The 17,079-nt window shown below is 48.2% G+C and overlaps 3 protein-coding genes across 4 annotated transcripts; 2 read left to right on the top strand and 1 right to left on the bottom strand.

The window, feature by feature from the left end:
- The first annotated feature begins 8 nt into the window (after positions 1–8).
- Positions 9–7,796, top strand: RFNG (RFNG O-fucosylpeptide 3-beta-N-acetylglucosaminyltransferase). The gene is made up of 8 exons (XM_063175556.1): positions 9–404; positions 1,203–1,251; positions 1,743–1,845; positions 2,225–2,378; positions 3,428–3,516; positions 3,607–3,772; positions 5,037–5,122; positions 5,354–7,796. The coding sequence occupies exons 1-8, from the start codon at positions 24–26 to the stop codon at positions 5,418–5,420; spliced, it is 1,095 nt and encodes a 364-aa protein (XP_063031626.1). The 5' UTR covers positions 9–23; the 3' UTR covers positions 5,421–7,796.
- DCXR (dicarbonyl and L-xylulose reductase) lies at positions 6,167–11,647 on the top strand. The gene is given in 12 exon segments (XM_063176115.1): positions 6,167–6,193; positions 7,988–8,054; positions 8,057–8,150; positions 8,152–8,199; positions 8,201–8,361; positions 8,454–8,551; positions 8,639–8,793; positions 10,018–10,060; positions 10,374–10,473; positions 10,628–10,692; positions 10,781–10,898; positions 11,362–11,647. Coding segments are annotated over 12 exon segments (1,080 nt in total). The 3' UTR covers positions 11,466–11,647.
- Positions 11,640–16,744, bottom strand: RAC3 (Rac family small GTPase 3). 2 transcript variants are annotated; one of them, XM_063175924.1, is made up of 6 exons: positions 16,638–16,744; positions 14,561–14,632; positions 14,173–14,290; positions 13,478–13,540; positions 12,834–12,993; positions 11,640–12,745 (listed from the first exon to the last, which is right to left on the bottom strand). In XM_063175924.1, exons 1-6 carry the CDS (start codon positions 16,670–16,672, stop codon positions 12,615–12,617), a joined length of 579 nt encoding a protein of 192 aa, XP_063031994.1. In that variant the 5' UTR covers positions 16,673–16,744; the 3' UTR covers positions 11,640–12,614. The 2 variants fall into 2 exon arrangements, with proteins under 2 accessions (XP_063031994.1, XP_063031995.1); XM_063175925.1 differs by having other exon boundaries at positions 16,659–16,687.
- Positions 16,745–17,079: the final 335 nt, after the last annotated feature.

The raw sequence follows: 17,079 nt of genomic DNA, 5'->3' as shown, positions 1-17,079 counted from the left end.
GCGGGGGCCCGCGGGGCTGCAGCATGAGCGGTCCTTGCCTGGGGCTGCGCAGGGCCGGGGTTCTGCTGTCGCTGGGCGCCGCCGCGCTCCTGCTGCTGCTGCTGCCGCGGGGGCCGCGCCCCGCCGCGCCCCGCCCGCCGCGCCCCGCCGGGCCCAGCGCGGCCCCGCCGCACCGCGCGGGCCCCGCCGGCTCTGCCGCAGCGCCGGGCGGCGGGCCCGGGGCCGGCGGGCTCGCGGGGAGCTCGCAGGTTGCGCGGAGGGGCCGCCTCGGGACTGCCGGCAGCGCGGCCAGGGAGAGCCTGGAGCTGAAGGACATCTTCATTGCCGTGAAGACCACGAGGAAATACCATAGGAGCCGGCTGGACTTGCTCCTCCAAACCTGGATCTCCCAGGCGAGAGGACAGGTGAGAGACTTTGCCAGCGGACATGGGCAGCCGGCAGCTCCGGCCCTGCGCTTCCAGGACAGCGAGTGCGCTCCCGCCGAGTTTTTCTCTCTTATGTTAAAAAAGACTTTCTTTGTAAGACTGTGGAAAGTCGTTTTATATAAACGCTTAGTGTGAACATACTTCCAAAAGAGTTCGTTGCTGATTAGGCCAGTTACTTGCAATATGGGATCGGTAGTCCAAGCAGACACAGTTTGCTGATTTTTGTATTACTGTAGAAAGTGCTATCATGATAGTGAAATATTCCTGATGATGATGCATCTAAGCTAATATGTTGGACTAAGTACTTAAGCTTTTCTGTAGGTCATAAAGTTTGTTCCCTTGTTTCAGAATTTTGGTCCGTTCAAGTATATTAATGGGATTTTATCCAGCCATTGGAACAAGACTGTGTTAACCACCTCCCACTTCCCACCCTGACTTCCATTTTTCCTTCTTTACCTGCTTGGCAGCTGTGGATGATTCCTTGCCAGAGAGAGGAGGTAGTACCAAAAAAAGACCAAAATCCTTTCTCTCTGGAAATCACTTGTCTGTACTATGATACAAGGATTCTGGTTTGCAATGAAAAAATGTAACAAATAAGGCAGGGGTTGAAGTTGCTGGGGGGTCTCTGCGCCCCTACTCCCTCCCCCTTTCCAGTGGCTATTGTGAAACAAACTACCAAGAGAGACAAAACACTCTGAATTCTAACTGAAACTGAGCAAATTTAAAATTAGAATCTGAAGTTCTTAAATGTGGACACACGGTTTTTGTCTCCCACAGACATTTATATTCACAGACTGGGAGGATCGGGAGCTACGCCTGAAAGCAGGTGAGCTGTGTAGCAGCAGAGGTGCATGCTATGTATTTTAACTGAGTTTCGTTTCTTTCATACTCTCTATAGAAGTCCTTATTTCATGCTGTACAAGCAACTAGGGAAGTTAAGATGGAGAAAATAGAGAAAACTTCTCTCTAATTGGCACCTGGACAAGACACCTGGAGCTTCCAGAATACTGAGTTCACTTTTGCATCCCTTTCCTTCTTGTTAGTAAACTTAGGCTTATGTGGTTCAAAGTCATAGTAGGTATTTCTTTCACACACATCTCATGACACTGCTTTTATACCCTTGCTTGTTTTAATGCAGTCACACAGTTTCATGACTCTGCAGCTTACACGCCAGATGGGTGACCTGTGAGCCCTGCCTGTCCTGCAGCATGTGCACCTCAGATGTACAGTATTAGTGCCAAATGTGCACTTCTTTTGTAGTCTTTTTTGACTACACATGCTCCTCAGACCTGAAAGGGCTGATCTTTATTCTTCTAGGGGATCATATGATCAACACCAACTGTTCCGCTGTCCATACCCGGCAAGCTCTCTGCTGCAAGATGTCTGTGGAATATGATAAATTCCTGGAATCTGGGCAAAAGTAAGTGAAACACATTGTTCCGATTGACTTTGTTTCTTCCAGTTCTGTGCTTACAGGAAACTTGAGTAACCATCTCTGTTCCAGTAAGGAATGTAGTATTAGCTAAAATGTAGGGATGAGTGCAGGCGAGGGAGCACAGCATGAAGCAGTGTTTATAAACAAGCATCTTCTGGAAGGTGGGAAGGATTATAATCTAAGGAAGTTATTAATTTCAGCCTCTTTGCAGATTTAGCATCTGTGGGTGCTTTCATCTTCCCTATTCTGTAATTTGGGACAATAAGGAATACTTTCTGCTCCAAGCCTGAAAGACTATGACTCAGTTGTAAACTTATAACTCATTTCTTTGTCCCTATAATTTCTTGATTTGTTTTGTTTGAAGATGGTTTTGCCATGTGGATGATGACAACTATGTGAACCCTCGGACTCTTCTGCATCTCCTGTCTGCCTTCTCACACAGCCAGGATGTGTATGTGGGGCGACCGAGCCTGGACCATCCCATCGAAGCAGCTGACCATGTCCAAAGTGATGGATCAGTAAGCAAGCTTTTTCAGTTTGCCTGAGAGACATGCCAATCTTCTAAGCCTTTAAAACCTTGACAATTCATAGGATTCCCCCATAAACCCAAGGGATTTAATCTGCAAGAAATGAACCTAGTGATGGTCATTTTCAGAGGCAGGATGCTGAGTTAAATGCACCTTCAGCCTGATGTTGTGTGCATACATATGCACAATGGAGGTTTTCTTCTGGATGGCTGGCTGTTTCTGTGCCTTTACTCATGCATGCTGCAATCTCCCTCACACTGAGCTTAGTAGGGCCTCCCCACCTTGACTTATACTTTTCCTTTAGTGGCTGTGGGGGCAATGTTCCTTATTTTAGGACTTGGGAGTTTGGGTGGGAGTTCAAGGGGTTTTTAATTTGTTTTGAGTGCAGTATCACACACATTGTCATCATCTTTAACCAACTTCACATGGGTGACAGAAGCTTTCTGGATAGATAAATCATTTGCAATATAAAGTGGTTATTAGGTTTCCAAGAACTGGAAGCAAACATATCTCAACCACAAGATACATGTGCTAAGGAGAAAATCCTAGCCAGGTCACCTGCACTGGCAGGTCTGTTTAAAGATCTATCAATCCACTGGCCAGAATGGCATAAAAAGTTATAAAGCAGCTTGTTAGGGAAGACTGCACAACAAAATAGTCTCCTTGGACATAGAGCCAATATATATATGGACCACCTTTGACATCCTCAGTAACACTGAGCTGGCTATGACCCTTGGTTAAAATGAATAGAGGACAGATGTAATTGTGTGGAAGTGGGACTATCCATTCATGTGAGCTACCTCCCTTATGCTAATTTGATGGTTCACCTGCTGTCTGTTTCAAGATAGTTTCATTTGAGAGAACAGCTAGCTGCTTTCAGCAGCCTAAACAAATAGGGATTCATCTGTAGGCTTGTTCTGACTCAGATGTAATATTTGATATGAAATAGAACATTGAGTTCCCTTCCCTGCCCAGCGAATTGCAAAAAAGCTGATTGTCAGTAACTGCTATGTGGTTTTTTTTTTTTTTTTGCTCTTCAGAAGACAACGGTGAAATTCTGGTTTGCCACGGGTGGAGCTGGGTTCTGTATCAGCCGAGGTCTTGCCCTGAAGATGAGTCCCTGGGCCAGGTAAGCATTGTCCCTAGCTGAGCTCCATCACTACATGTCTGGGAGGTTTTAAAACACATTTTGGCTTGTCTCCTATGCTCTCTGTCACAGCCTGGGCAATTTCATTAGTACTGCAGAAAGAGTACGTCTTCCTGACGACTGCACCATTGGCTACATCATCGAAGGGCTGCTGGAGGTAAAGCTGCTGCACAGCCCCTTGTTCCACTCCCACCTGGAAAATCTGCAGAGACTGAAAGGGGAGTCTGTTCTGCAGCAGGTAGAGCTATGCTTAATGTCCTGTTCTTACAGTTACACCTCAGTCTGATCAGAAAGGACAGACTATGTAGACTTAGCACTCTTCAGCAAAGAAGGATATCTACAGACTCACTCAGAGCTGTAACCTGCTCAATTCCTTCATTTTGGTGAAAAGCACTGTTTCACTCTAGCCAGCTAGGTCATGTAGCTGTCCCCTCCTTTGGGGACACATTCTGCTATGTGAAGCCTAGGTAGGGTGTACCTCATCTCCTCCTAAACCTTGATTTTTTGCGTGTAGCTGTAGCAGAAAGTGTAGAAGTTTGCTAAATAGTGTTCCTGGTTTTGCCTAACAAAGTTGCAGTCTTAATTCATGCTGTTCAGAAAGGCAGCTATATAAGTACTTGACATAACTAAATGTTAATAATTTTAAAGAACAATTTGTATGAATCTCGTGAAAGTTGCTTCTGAAAAATCAATTTGCTTTTTAGTTGCTGGGCTACATTTTACCTCCCTGGCAGCAGATGGAGCCACAAGGCCATCCAGCAGTGTTGCCTGCATCACACTGCTTGGCACCATGAGTAAACAGGAGTGTGGTTTTCCCCTGCATGCTGGGTGGTTATATTTTTCTGGCAATTGTATTAGGCAGCAGAAATGTTTGCTTGGGGCCAAATTCCACCGTGACGTCACCTCCCTTTATGTTAGTGAATTTGACTGTAGCAACAGTCCAACAACTGGCCATTGTTTCACTGGTCATCATTGGTTCCATGAGACGAAGATAGCTAACCCAAAACCCAGGAAATGTACAATTGCAAAGAAAATACAAGTCTTCTTGCACCTGACACACGAAAAATTCTTAATGCAGTGCTTGTGTGGAGGAACCTGGGGTTCCAGAGATCTAAACTTTGTTTCAGATTTGAAACATGACAATCCTTTCTATGCTACTTAATATGCAAATATTTCTATTTTCCCCCGTGCTAAAATATTGCTATTGTAGACTTCAGGCAATGTCTGGTAAGGATGAACATGTTATTTAGTGAAGGTACAAACAGTAGCAGAATTCATGTCCTTAGAAAGCTTACAGTTGAAACTCATCTTGTCCTGTGTATTCTCCCACGTTTGCCAGCGTTGCTTACGTCAGAACTAATCACTGTCCTCCAAATGTCATCCATGTTCAGATTAGACAGCATCTTTGGAGACTTTCTTGGTACCTCATTAATAACCCTGCTACTCCACTCTGTTTTTCTGCATTCGTGTTACAAGTTTTGAATACTTCCTTATTTTTACAGGTAACCCTGAGTTATGGTGACCCTGAGAACAAACACAATGTCGTTAGTGTGGGAGGAGTGTTTGGCCTTCAGCAAGATCCAACCAGGTTAGTGTCCTCTTCCAAAACAAGGTCTTCCTACCTTGTTCATGTTAGTCATCTGTAAGATGATCAGACCCACTAATGGGTTTATTTTGTCGTGTCAGCTCGTTACTGTGCCAAAAGCAGGTAGACGCACCCCCTGCTCCATCAGCCTGCTTGCACATTCAATGCTAGTATGTCCCATGTATGGAGAATTCCAATCTAATGCTGTCTTTTTTTTCTTTTTTTTTAATATAGATTTAAATCTGTCCATTGTCTGCTTTACCCTGACACTATTTGGTGCCCTGCTAAGAAGATGTCATAATTCTTGACGAGCCACTGACACCTGTGTCTTAGCTAGTTTGCATAAGGCAGGAGTTGCAGAGTTTTTGGTGGTTTTATTCTTCTTCTGGGAGACAACCAGTGGTATCTACAAAGGAGGTAGACAGACTCTGCTTAGAAAAGCAATAAGGTATGGTTTGTTCAGCTGCAGCCTGGGACATTCCAGGAAGAATCTTTGTTCTTTTGTCTAGTGGCTCTTCATAAGATGACCACAGTCCTGTGTGTATGAGTCACTTCATACTTTCATTTGATGTCATGTGAACCTGTGCTTGGGCACATCTGAGGCAAATTCAGTACTGGGAGTGAGAGTGTTTTTACTACCCTTAGGGGTTATTAGAAGCCACTGTGTTGAAGCTGGAGTGCTAGAGCAGACTGTAGTCCCCATGGTGACAAGAGAGGGGAAGTTTTCACTCATCTTTCTTGGGAACAGAATTATTTAAGAGCTTCTGTGGCCTGATAGATTAAAACTGCAGCTGGCTAGAATACAGAAATCCTGGAATCACTAGGGTAAACAAGGCTGAAAGCCTTTGTCATGAGAAAACCCTGTGAGGGTAAGCTTACTCAAGACTAGATGAGTTGCTTACAATGTACATTCTCCCCTGTCATCCATGTGTACCTCCTGTGGAGGTAATTGTCAGACCTGGCTCGCATGCCAACTGAATTGCAGTGGTTGATGATTATAATCTATTCCCTTGATATTTGATATTGAAAAAATATTTGCCTGACAAGATGGTAGTTGTTCCTCCTACTTGGCTGGTAGCTGGTCACATGAGCTGGGGAAGCTTGTGCTGGCAAAACATGCCGTATTTCTGAAGTGTGAGAGGGGAGAAATGCTAGATAGCTGCAATGCACCAAGGAGAGTTTTGATGGTATCATTTGAGGACCTTTAATTGTATGGCCATGGTTACTCCAGCTTCTTCAGATAATCTTTTAATTACCATAAAGCCAAGATCAGTGCTTGTTTTTACTCCTTAATAATTCAACAAGTAGTTCATGCAGTCACTAAAAGGAGATTGCACATTTACAAGCAGAAGTTCAGTGCTCTAGCAGTATCATCTGCTGCTGCTTTTTAAAGAAAGCAAACTTAAGTTTTAAAGTGGAAGGAATGGGGCTCCATATGTTTACTTTTTTGTTAGCCCAGACTCTGGCCATGCGCAAACCCTGCCTGACCTGAAGAATACATTACAAAAATATTCCTTTGCAAAATCACTGTTTACTCTGATAAAAAATACTTGCTGGTTTAGTGCTAGAGTTTGAGGCCAAATTAAGGGAAGAATAATAGAATGCTATTGTATGATCTGGAGCTGTGATTGTTGGCTTGATTGTGGATCTAGCAGAGGTTTCAGGTTTCTAAATGGATGCACTCAGCTGTACTGTGGGGTTCACCTAGTTATTTAACTTCCTGGCAAATGCCTGTAGAGTATTCAAGTGTGCCACTTAGCACAGGGGTCAGCCTCTTCAATGTTCCCTGCATTTTAACAAACCTTTCAGTGTTTACCTCATACATTGTCCTCTTTGCATGATTTTAGGTAGTTCTGCTGAGGAGCAAACAAGCTGATGGCTACTTACTACAGTCCTGCAGCTCATTCTTGCATTTCTCCTTCCTATCATGTGTGCTAAGGTGCACATGAGGTATGGAAATGAGAAAGCTGCAGGGAGCTGGATCAAAGCCCAGCTAGCACACTGGCTGTTCCATAATGGGCTGTCAGTGTTACAGGTGTGCCTGTCACAGAAAACAGAGGAGGATTTGTGGCATAGTAGGTTCTACCTCTTTATTAGATCTTCTGCTAACTAGAATTGAGGCATCCTCTGGTTTAATTATTTTGTCGTTAATAGTTCTGGAGATTCCTGGTATGCATGTATTTTTTTAATATGGTTTTAAAGTCCTGTAGCAGAAAACTGTGAAACTTCATGAGCTCTTGAGGTGATTTTGTCTTCAAGCACTGCTTCTGAACTCTCCTCTTGGAAATCTTCTTCCCCTTCCACTGGAAGCACCCTTTTCTAAGACAACAGAGATCAAGCAAGGACTGGGCAGCAGTTGTGGCAAACTGCAGTTTAAAACACCACAACACTTTATATTGATGGCAGCAAAACTAAATGGTAGAAGTTTCTCACTGGTCACACTAGGTATGCCAAAGAGGCAAGTGCCCTCAAAGCTGGGAGGATGTTTATGGAACTTAAAAAGAACCATGTTCTCCTGCAGGGCAACAGGAAACTTCAGTGTGTTCAGGCTCGTTCCAAGGTTTCTTGTGTTGAGAATGCATTAAGCTGTGTGGATCTATCAGGATGCAGCTTTTTTATCAAACTACTTTTTCATACATAAAGTGATTCTATAAAATAAATATTTAAATATGTCAAAGGCTGTGTTTTGTCATATTTCTTCATGTGTGCTCTGTATCAAAAATGGACCTTAAACCCACTAATTCAGAAAACTATGCCCTCCTGTCAGGCTTATGTGATGCCAAGGGCCAAAAAAACAAGTAAGGTCAATGACTGGGCTGTGGAGAACAGAGGTGGATGAGAAGAATCCTTGCAGCTGCTTCTTAACAGTACAATCAAAGAATTGAGATAATAAGGACTTTAATTGTCATCTTCAGCAGCAACTCCGATGGGGCAGAGCTGCAGGATTTTTTCATCAGACTCTAAAAAGCCTGTTTTTCTGTGGTCGCTAAAAGGAAACGTCAATCACGAGTGAGAGCCACGAAACTTCACCTCTGCCTGTCTCGCTGGATGAGCCTGGAGCCAGCTTCGTGCTGCGCGCCCTCGGCGGAGGCGGGGAAAGATGGCCCGGCTCGCTGGGGCCGCCCCGCTCCCGGCCCGCCCCGGGCCCGGGCGCGGCCCGCCCCGGCCACAGTCCGGCCGAGACATGGAGCAGCCTCTCAGCTTCCGCGGCCGCCGGGCCCTGGTGACCGGGGCCGGCAAAGGTGTCCGCAGGCGGGGGGCCGGGCCGGGGGTCGAGTCCCCGCAGGGATCGGCGAGGCCGTGGCCGGGCCGCTCTGACGCCGTGTCCCCGCAGGGATCGGCCGCGCCGTGGCCGTGGCGCTGGGCAGGGCCGGGGCCCGCGTGACCGCGCTGAGCCGAACGGCGGCGGACCTGGAGAGCCTGGCGCGGGAGGTACCGGTACCGGCCCCCTCCTCCTGCCCCCTCCCGCCCCCATAACCCCGCACCGACCCCCGCCCACCGCGGCCGCCCTCGCCGCAGTGCCCGGGCATCGAGACCCTGTGCGTGGACCTGGCGGACTGGGAGGCCGTGGAGGCGGCGCTGGGCGCGGCGGGGCCGTTCGAGCTGCTGGTGAACAACGCGGCCGTGGCGGAGCTGCAGCCGTTCCTGCAGGTGACGCGCTCGGCCCTGCAGCGGTGAGTGCCCGGGCCCGGCCCGCACGGCACCGCAGCTCCACGGGGAGCTCTGGGGCCGATGCCCGCCGACGTCTCACCAAGCTCTGAACGTCAAAAACGGCGGCAGAGCTTTCCAGAAAAGGGTGGCACTAGAGGGGAAGCAGCTGGAAAGAACAAAGTCAGCAGCTGGTGTATAGACACACTGGACAGGCTGACATACACACTTTTAGCAATGCCCAGTGGTCGACTGTGACTCCGTATGTCCTTTTTCTTTACTGTCTTTTCATTCTTTACATCATCACCTTTCACCCCTTAAACAGCAAAAGGAAACAAAGCACTGGCTCTTACATCCATTTCTAAGTAGCCAGAACCTTCAGTGTCACCTCCAGAACAGCGGGGTGCACCTGCCATCCCGCTGGCAAGGCAGGAGAGTGCCTTTCTGCTCATCAGGCTCAGAGCTTCCAGTCTAGTTCCAGCTCGGTTAAATTGAAAGGCAGTTGTTGCTAAGACAACTCAGAAATAGAGACAACAAAGCCAGGTAAGGAAGCAAAAATGGTAAGGGTGGGAAATTAAATTTGTTAACTACAATAACATGACTTCTTTATTCTCTGAAAAGGTCCATAGTTTTGTTGTGAGTATGCTTTAGGATACAGGCTATATTGACCACATCCTTCTGAGAAAATGAGTCATGCTGTGTCCATGTGTTAAAATGGTTGTTAAGAATCTACAATAAAGGTTTGTGACTAGAATGTCAAATGTATGGATTCTACTAAGATCATTCTGCAGAACTGGCAGGTGGAAGCCTAAGGAATCTTCTGTTGTGGCAAAGAGAAGAAATGCTGCCTCTACCCACCTTACAGCAACTTTGCTTTGTAAATCTGTGTGAAGGGTTTGCTTGACCTAAGAGTCATCTACCCTGGCTGAAGCCCAGGGCTCTGTTTAAACTTTGACAGAGTTCTGTTACACTGCAGAAGAGCAGAGTCCTGTACAAAATGCACCTGATGCATGCGTGCACCTCCTCACACAGTGAGACAGGCTTACAGCCAATGGATAGTTCTGGTTCAATGCTGAGATCCCACCTGACCATTCTGGCTCTCCTGACAACTTGGCATCTCTGTCCATGTCCTGGAATATCACCAGTGTTTCCAAGACAGCAGCAGCAGCACTTGCCCTCTGCTGCCTCCCAGAACAGCTCCCTGGGCTGGGCTACAACCACTTGGTAACTTAAGTTTGATTTATTTGTAGGTCTCTTGATGTGAATTTTGGGGCTGTGCTTCATGTTTCCCAGGTAAGGAAGAACTGTCACTGCAGCTGCCTCCATGAATAGCAGCGATTAAACTGTTGTACATAGAGCGGTTTGTGTCTACTGTGGGGCCTGAAAGGACTGCAGTCCAAAGTCAATCCAAGAAATTACATGTCCAGTCCCTTCATACTCTTGCTTTGACTCTCTTGTAAGCAGGAGGCAGTGAGGGATTGGTTCCTCCAGATGTTTTTGTTCTTTGGTCTACCATAATAGCCCAGCAAGATTCCTATGGAGTGAAATAATGATTTCTTTTGTTAGGATTCTGGCATTTTATTTTTTTCTCTCCTTCCCTTCCCAGATAGTTGCTCGGCAGATGATTGCACAAGGGGTGCCAGGGGCCATTGTGAATGTCTCCAGCCAGGCATCGAAGCGTGCACTGAGGGATCATGCTGTTTACTGTGAGTGTGTGCAGCTTTAGCAGTGCCCCTCTCAGGTTTGACCAGCTGGACACCCACAGTCAGCAAGCTGCCAGTTTTGGGCAGCGTGTTCCATAGCACCTCCAGACCAGGTGCTGTGCAGTTAAACATCTCCTCTTCTTCCCTTCTCATAAAGGTTCCACAAAAAGTGCTCTGGATATGCTGAGCAAAGTAATGGCAATGGAACTGGGACCCCACAAGGTAGGAGTCTGTGAGAGAAAAGTGAGAAAGCTGAACCTGAGCACAAGCACAGCAGCTGGATGAGACTGTTTGTTGTTCCTGTTCCCAGATTAGGGTGAACACTGTGAACCCCACCGTGGTTATGACTGACATGGGGAGAATTAACTGGAGTGACCCTCAGAAATCTGCTGCCATGATTAATCGGATTCCCCTGGGAAAGTTTGCAGGTCAGTGATGTATGTGTGTCCCCAGGCTGTGCTCTCATGTTTTCTCCAAGCCTGCCTTCTCACTGACATCACAGCTGGAAGTTGCTGATTTTTGGGCAAAGTGACAGCTCTGCTGAATGCCTTTTGGCTGAATTCCTGCAGTATTTCATCAGGACAGGGTGAGAATCAACCCTCCTCTCGCTTTTTCTACAGCCTCCTCATCCTGGGACAAGTGAAATGAACTCGCTCTATTGTTCATAAACCTGACAGAGTGTTTGCTGTCACCTAAGCGCCATTTGATCACAAGGACACTTTGATGTCCAGCTCTCAGCCACACTGTCCCAGACACTTCATCAAGCACAGTTTGAAGGCAGAAACATTTTCCAGCTCTAATTACCTGTAGATGTCAAAGGCAGACCTTTTTAAGTGCTTCTTTTTCTGATACACTTTAGGTGGGCATCATATGTTCTCTGTTTGATTGCAGAGGTGGATGATGTGGTGAACAGCATTCTCTTCCTGCTGAGTGACAAGAGTGCTATGACAACTGGCAGCTCACTGATGATTGACGGGGGCTTTCTTGTCTCCTAAGATGACACCTGCATTTCACACCTGGCCTCAATTTTTATATTAATACTCCTAGATGTAAAATGGATAGAAAACAATGACTCACTTCTTGCTGAAGGGGCAGCAGGGCTGAAGACTGTATTAGAAGTGAGGCAGAAAATCAGCTTTGCAAGGCTGCTATGTAATAAAGCTCACATACACCTTCATGGAGAATGTTTATTGCACCAAATAAGGTTTTATCTTGTCACTCTACATGATGATTAGAAATTGGACCTCTCTTCCAACCCTGTTCCCCCCCCACAACCCTTCAGAAGCTCTCCCTGTTCCATTCAAATCCAGAGTCTGTCTGCATTTTCAGTGGGAAGGGAAAGAAGCTAGCAGACTCCTCACTGCTTCCTTTGTTGTCTTTAGTAGAAAAAAAAAAAAAAAAACTAGAGGCAACAACCCAGCCCTGCTCTGCAGAGACTGGATTTTGGGGGGAGGCCCTGCTAAAGACTAATGGGGGGAAGCAGCACCATGCTGTCCTAGGGTGTGCACACACAAAAAGGCAAATGCATTGATTGCACAGAGCTGTTTCACTCACAGAGTTTGGCTAGTACCCAATAAAGCACCTCATGATTCATTTTTCAGCTTCTCATTTACTCTGACCCCTTCCAGGGCTGGTTATGATTTTTCTAACAGTCTTAGGAACACTCTGCTAGAGCACCAGTTTGTTAACTGTTAGCCACAGCAGGCTGGGCAAGGAGACCCTGCCATCCTCCCAGCTACTCTTGTCTTTCAGCACCATTGAAATCAGCTCCCTCCCTACTCCCACCACGATGTTCACCACCTGTTTCACGTGCAGGTTGAAAACAGGTGTTTCCAGAACAGGATGGATGTCTCAGCCCTTTCCACTTGGAGTTCAGGAGAGCCAAAACAGCTTGTTGCCTGAAGGAGCTACCTTGCCTTTCCCGCTGTACCTCCCCTGGGGGCTGTATAGTCCCCAGCTGGTCTCCTGTCCCCACTGCCCCTTCACATCAACACTGACGTTAAATCAAAGAGACATTTAAAAAACACTGACTTCATACATGATGAAGGGCCCTACACATCCCAGCCCCCTTCAGAAACACCCAGCTTAATATGCAATCTGTCAGAGGATGACAGCATGCTGAGCCAACACCAAGGCCACAGCCCTCAAAACATGGTACACTTTTTGCCAGGCTTCTTCACAGGCGGTGGGCAGAGCACAGCCCGGATGGCTTCATCAAACACCGTCTTCAAGCCCCGCTGCGTCAGGGCAGAGCATTCGAGGTACTTTACTGACCCTGGGGAAAGAGAGCTGCTGCTCAAGCACTCCAGTTCCACCACCACGCACTGCTGCTCACCCACTCCCCGCCTGCTCACGCGACTCACCGATCTCCCGAGCCATGGCCAAGCCTTGAGGATAGGTGATGGGGGCCAGTTTCTTATCACGTAACCTTTCAATGGTGTCCTTATCATCCCTCAAGTCCAGCTTGGTGCCCACCAGGATAATAGGTGTATTTGGGCAATGGTGTCGGACCTCAGGGTACCACTGAAACAGAGAGGCATGATGAGAAAAGTAGTTATATGAGTGGCCATAACCATAAGGATCCATTTCTACTATTGGGAATGAAGAGGTTCACTACTGACATGGTGGCAACACCTGAATAGGATACTGCTCCTACAGTTCTGATATGCTCTGCAAAAAGAGACTGGTGCAGATGTAATAATGAACTCACCAAGACAGAGAATCCTGACAGACACTGCCAGCCAACACTGTGCACAGTGCTTTCCTTAACTGCATGTTAGCTTCTAAGATATCCCTTATCTTAAAACATAGATTCAGAAAGGCAATAACTTAGCCAAAGAAGTCATTAATAAAAAGCAGGCTCCACTTAAAACCTGCAGACTATGATTTTCCTTCACCAAAACATTACTGCTTGAAGTTTTGGGCTTGTAGGTGTGGTGCTGGGTGGGGCAGGGAACGTCACTGGTTCTTCCCTTCTACTGTTTCACCCAGGAGGAGAATACTTTACCTTAGCTCGGACATTCTCAAAGGAGGCTGGACTCACAAGGGAGAAGCAGATCAAGAAAACATCCTGTGCAGAAAGAAGAGGGTCAGCTGTGCAGACAGAAGCAGCTAGAGTAAAGGGAGGCTGCAGAGGGAGCCTGAGAAAGGACAACCTCCTCCCACAAGCAAGGGCTGCTGTGGCCATAAGAAATTCTTCCCCATTAAGCGTGTTAAACTAATTCAGAGAGGGAAGAAATGGACCATGAGTGTGTATGATTACATCTTCTTCCACAATGCTGGGCTCTGCATGTTAAGAGCCTGAGGCCTCAAACATCTTAACAGCACTAAGGGCTTTACCAGCAGCACAGCTGCTTAGGAACTGCTACACCCAGAAACACTCCTAAGGCAGCCCAACGGGGATATGCCCTGCTGAGAGAGAATGGGAACACGGAACTGGCTAGGCTGCACAGCAGCCCTACAGCATTCCCTCTACTCGAGCCTCCCTAGGGCACCCGTAACTCTTCAAAGATCATTACAAAGAAGAGACTAGAACAGGACAATGTCTTAGGAGAAAATCAGCTGTGATACTCCTTAAACAACCAGAACTACGGGTGTAGCTGCAGGAACTCAGACTTTCCTCCAAGGAAGGAAGCATGCCTGTCCTTGGGAGCCTCCCTGTCCCTGAGAGGCCTCCCAAGGCAGTCCAAGCCCAGCACTCACCGTCTGTGGATAGGAAAGAGGCCGCAGTCGGTCATAGTCTTCTTGCCCTGCTGTGTCCCAGAGGCCCAGGTTCACTGGCTTTCCATCCACCATCACATTGGCAGAATAATTATCAAACCTGCCAATGAGGAGTCCCCATCAGTGACAATTTTGTGGTGACCTTCACATCTTTGTACAGAATTCAAAGAGGCAGTGAATCAGGAAAGGATACTGCAGCACAGTTCCAGTAGGGACAATCTGCCTTCCTCATACACACAGCCACAGCATCATCCTTACCTGTCAAGTTCACAGTCTGATTTGCAACAGCCACCTCCTCACACACAAACCAAACTTCTACACACACAAGCATAGAGATCAAAAAGCAACTGAAGCCCAAGCCATTACTTACACGGTGGGAATGTATTCTCCAGGAAAGGCATTTGTGGTGTAACTGATCAGCAAGCAGGTCTTCCCTACAGCTCTGCAGAGGGTAAGAGTGACAAGCATAAGGAAGGGTACAACATGGAGCACTAAGGCAGTAAAACTCACTCTTCCCACACTGAAAACACATGGTTAGTTAAAAGCTACCATATGAGGAAAACAAACCTGTTGCAGGCTGGAATCCCCTAGTTGTCACAGATATGGCCTGAACTCAAAAGGTGCACCTTGCCTGAGTGCTTCCTAACCCTGCTCTCTACCACTCCTTTTCCCTACCCATTCAGCAAAACATCAGTCAAAATAATACTGGTTTCATGAACCAAGAGGGGGAATAAATTAGAGTTGTGTGCTGGGCTCAACAGAGGCACAGTACTTCAGCAAAATGGATAAACAGTGAGGTTAAAAGCACGCAACAGTGCAGATCTGCAAGCTTCTCAGATACAGGAATTCAGTATCAATAAACACAAAGGAGAAAAAGTAAGTATCCATAAACAAAAATGGACTTTAAAATTGACTGCAGGCAGTTTGGAAAAGATTAGTGAAAAAGGATAAAAATACCAGCTCAGGACTTTGCTGAAGGTTGGTGGGATTGGTTAGCCCTGCAGTGGCAGCTGGCAAGGGCCAGGCCAGCAACAGAATGAGCACAGGGCCTTTAACCAGCTCTGCAGATTTCCTAAGCTCCACTGTAGGAACAGAGGAGTACCAGCAGTGTGAGCTACCTTTGTATCATGGAGAAAGCTGTGTACTGCAGACAACATTCCAGAAAGAGACTGTGAGCGCCAGTGCCGGGGAAAGCTGGCTTTGAGGTGCCTGGGTGAAGCTGAACAGCTAGCAGAAATGGGCATCCCCTACCCAATTCTGCAGCCAGACTGACGTAAGAGAGGGTATCAGAAGAGAGGAGGAGAGTTGACATCCCCTGCACACACCAGCATGACAAAAAGCACAGGGAGAACAAACCACTATTACAATTTTTCCTTTGGATTAGGTCCCCTTGGTCTGAGAAGAAAGAAGTTTTGTCATGAACCACTAGGCTGACTGGTCCAACTTTCCTCCTGAAGTGTGACTTCAGTTTCCCACCAAACAGGGACAATTGTAATTCACAAAAACCTGTGTATCTATGTGTTTCTTTCAGTCTGCACTACTGATTTAGTCTTAAGGCAAAACACAGGACAGCAAACCTTCAGCTGAGCTCCACTTGCAACATCCTGAGCTCCCAGTCACTCTCCCCTCTGCAATAAGGCTGTACTTTCTCCTACTCCGTTTCAGCCCTCACAGGCTGGAACCTGGAAGGCCTCACCACAAATGTGTATTTGAGGGGATGGCATGCATGAGAAAGGGAAAGTCTAGTCCCTGCCTAAGACCAGTTCACATTTAGGTCTGAGTACCTCAGCTCCGTTCTTGCTGAGGCGATCAGAAAAGTAAACTGAAATTGTGAGGAAAAATATGCAGGACGAACTAGGAAAGGTACAAAGCAGTATAAATCTAGTGCAGTCCTGCATCTTGCAGGCAGATGTGTTCCCAAAAAAGAAGGCGTTTAGGAAGAGACTTAACAAAAAAGTAAAAAGGGCCACAAGGAGCACATGGTGAAACTAGAAAGAGAAATGCATTTCACCTCGGAACAATCAACAATAGGACATACGAGACCTGCGATCATCAAGATTTTCGGAGGACTCTGTCAGGAATCAAGTAGGTACAATGAAAAATAGCAAAATACCGGCACCCAAATGGAACAACAAGGAGACAAACGTAAAACCCAGGAGGAGGCTGTGTTTGCTACCCAGGCAGCCCCCAAGTTCACGAAGCACGAAAGGAGCAGGGCAGGGTTGCGGGGCCGCCGCAAGGCCCCCCGCTCCCGCCGGCCCCGGCCCCGCCCGAGCCAGGCCCCGGTGGAGCCAGGCCGGAGCGAGCCTCGCCGCCCGGCGCGGGGCCTGCCGCCGGCGGAGCGGCTCTGCCGGGCGCTGCCCCGGGCCAGCCCGCCCTCCCTCGTCCCCTCGGCGCCGCCGGGCCGCCCGGTGCGGGGCTGCGGGCCCGGCCCCTCCCGCACTCACCCGTCGCCCACCACCACACACTTGATCGCCTGCATCTGCCCGCGATGGCGGCGCCGCGACTGCGCCGCAGTGACCGCCCGCGGGGTGGGGCGGACCGAGCCGAGCGCCGAGCGCCGAGCACCGAGCCGAGCACCGGGCAGGGCCGAGCCGAGCACCGGGCAGGTCCCGCCGGCTCCGCCCCCGCCGCTCGCCCGGGGCCGCCTCGGCTCCGCCGCGGGCGCGGAGAAGCGGCGGCCCCGCCCCGCCAGGAGCGGCGGGCGCTGCTCGGGCCCGGTCGCCGCACCGGGGCCCGCCGGCTCAGGGACAAAGCTTTAAACCTGGTTACGCTGTAGCTGCATAGCTCCGCGCCATCGGCCCAGAGCTGCCGAGGAACAGAGACGGAGCAGGGAAACCCTGCAGGAAGATGGCTTTTGGCTTCCCCCACCTCCCCTGCCAGCAAAAG

Source organism: Melospiza melodia, chromosome 24 (genome assembly GCF_035770615.1).
Source record: "Melospiza melodia melodia isolate bMelMel2 chromosome 24, bMelMel2.pri, whole genome shotgun sequence".
Lineage (NCBI taxonomy): Eukaryota > Metazoa > Chordata > Aves > Passeriformes > Passerellidae > Melospiza > Melospiza melodia.
The sequence above is the reverse complement of the archived record's forward strand: the minus strand, read 5'-3'. Positions and strand labels throughout refer to the sequence as shown.

Excerpts from the sequence above, each read along its gene's own strand:
- RFNG (XM_063175556.1), top strand. The coding sequence starts at position 24 with ATGAGCGGTCCTTGCCTGGGGCTGCGCAGGGCCGGGGTTCTGCTGTCG. Across the intron at positions 1,846-2,224 it reads TTCCTGGAATCTGGGCAAAA|ATGGTTTTGCCATGTGGATG; the intron begins GTAAGTGAAACA and ends TTTTGTTTGAAG. Across the intron at positions 3,773-5,036 it reads GGGAGTCTGTTCTGCAGCAG|GTAACCCTGAGTTATGGTGA; the intron begins GTAGAGCTATGC and ends TTATTTTTACAG.
- RAC3 (XM_063175924.1), bottom strand. The coding sequence starts at position 16,672 with ATGCAGGCGATCAAGTGTGTGGTGGTGGGCGACGG. Across the intron at positions 14,291-14,560 it reads GGAGAATACATTCCCACCGT|GTTTGATAATTATTCTGCCA; the intron begins GTAAGTAATGGC and ends CCTCATTGGCAG. Across the intron at positions 12,994-13,477 it reads TTGAGAATGTCCGAGCTAAG|TGGTACCCTGAGGTCCGACA; the intron begins GTAAAGTATTCT and ends TCTCTGTTTCAG.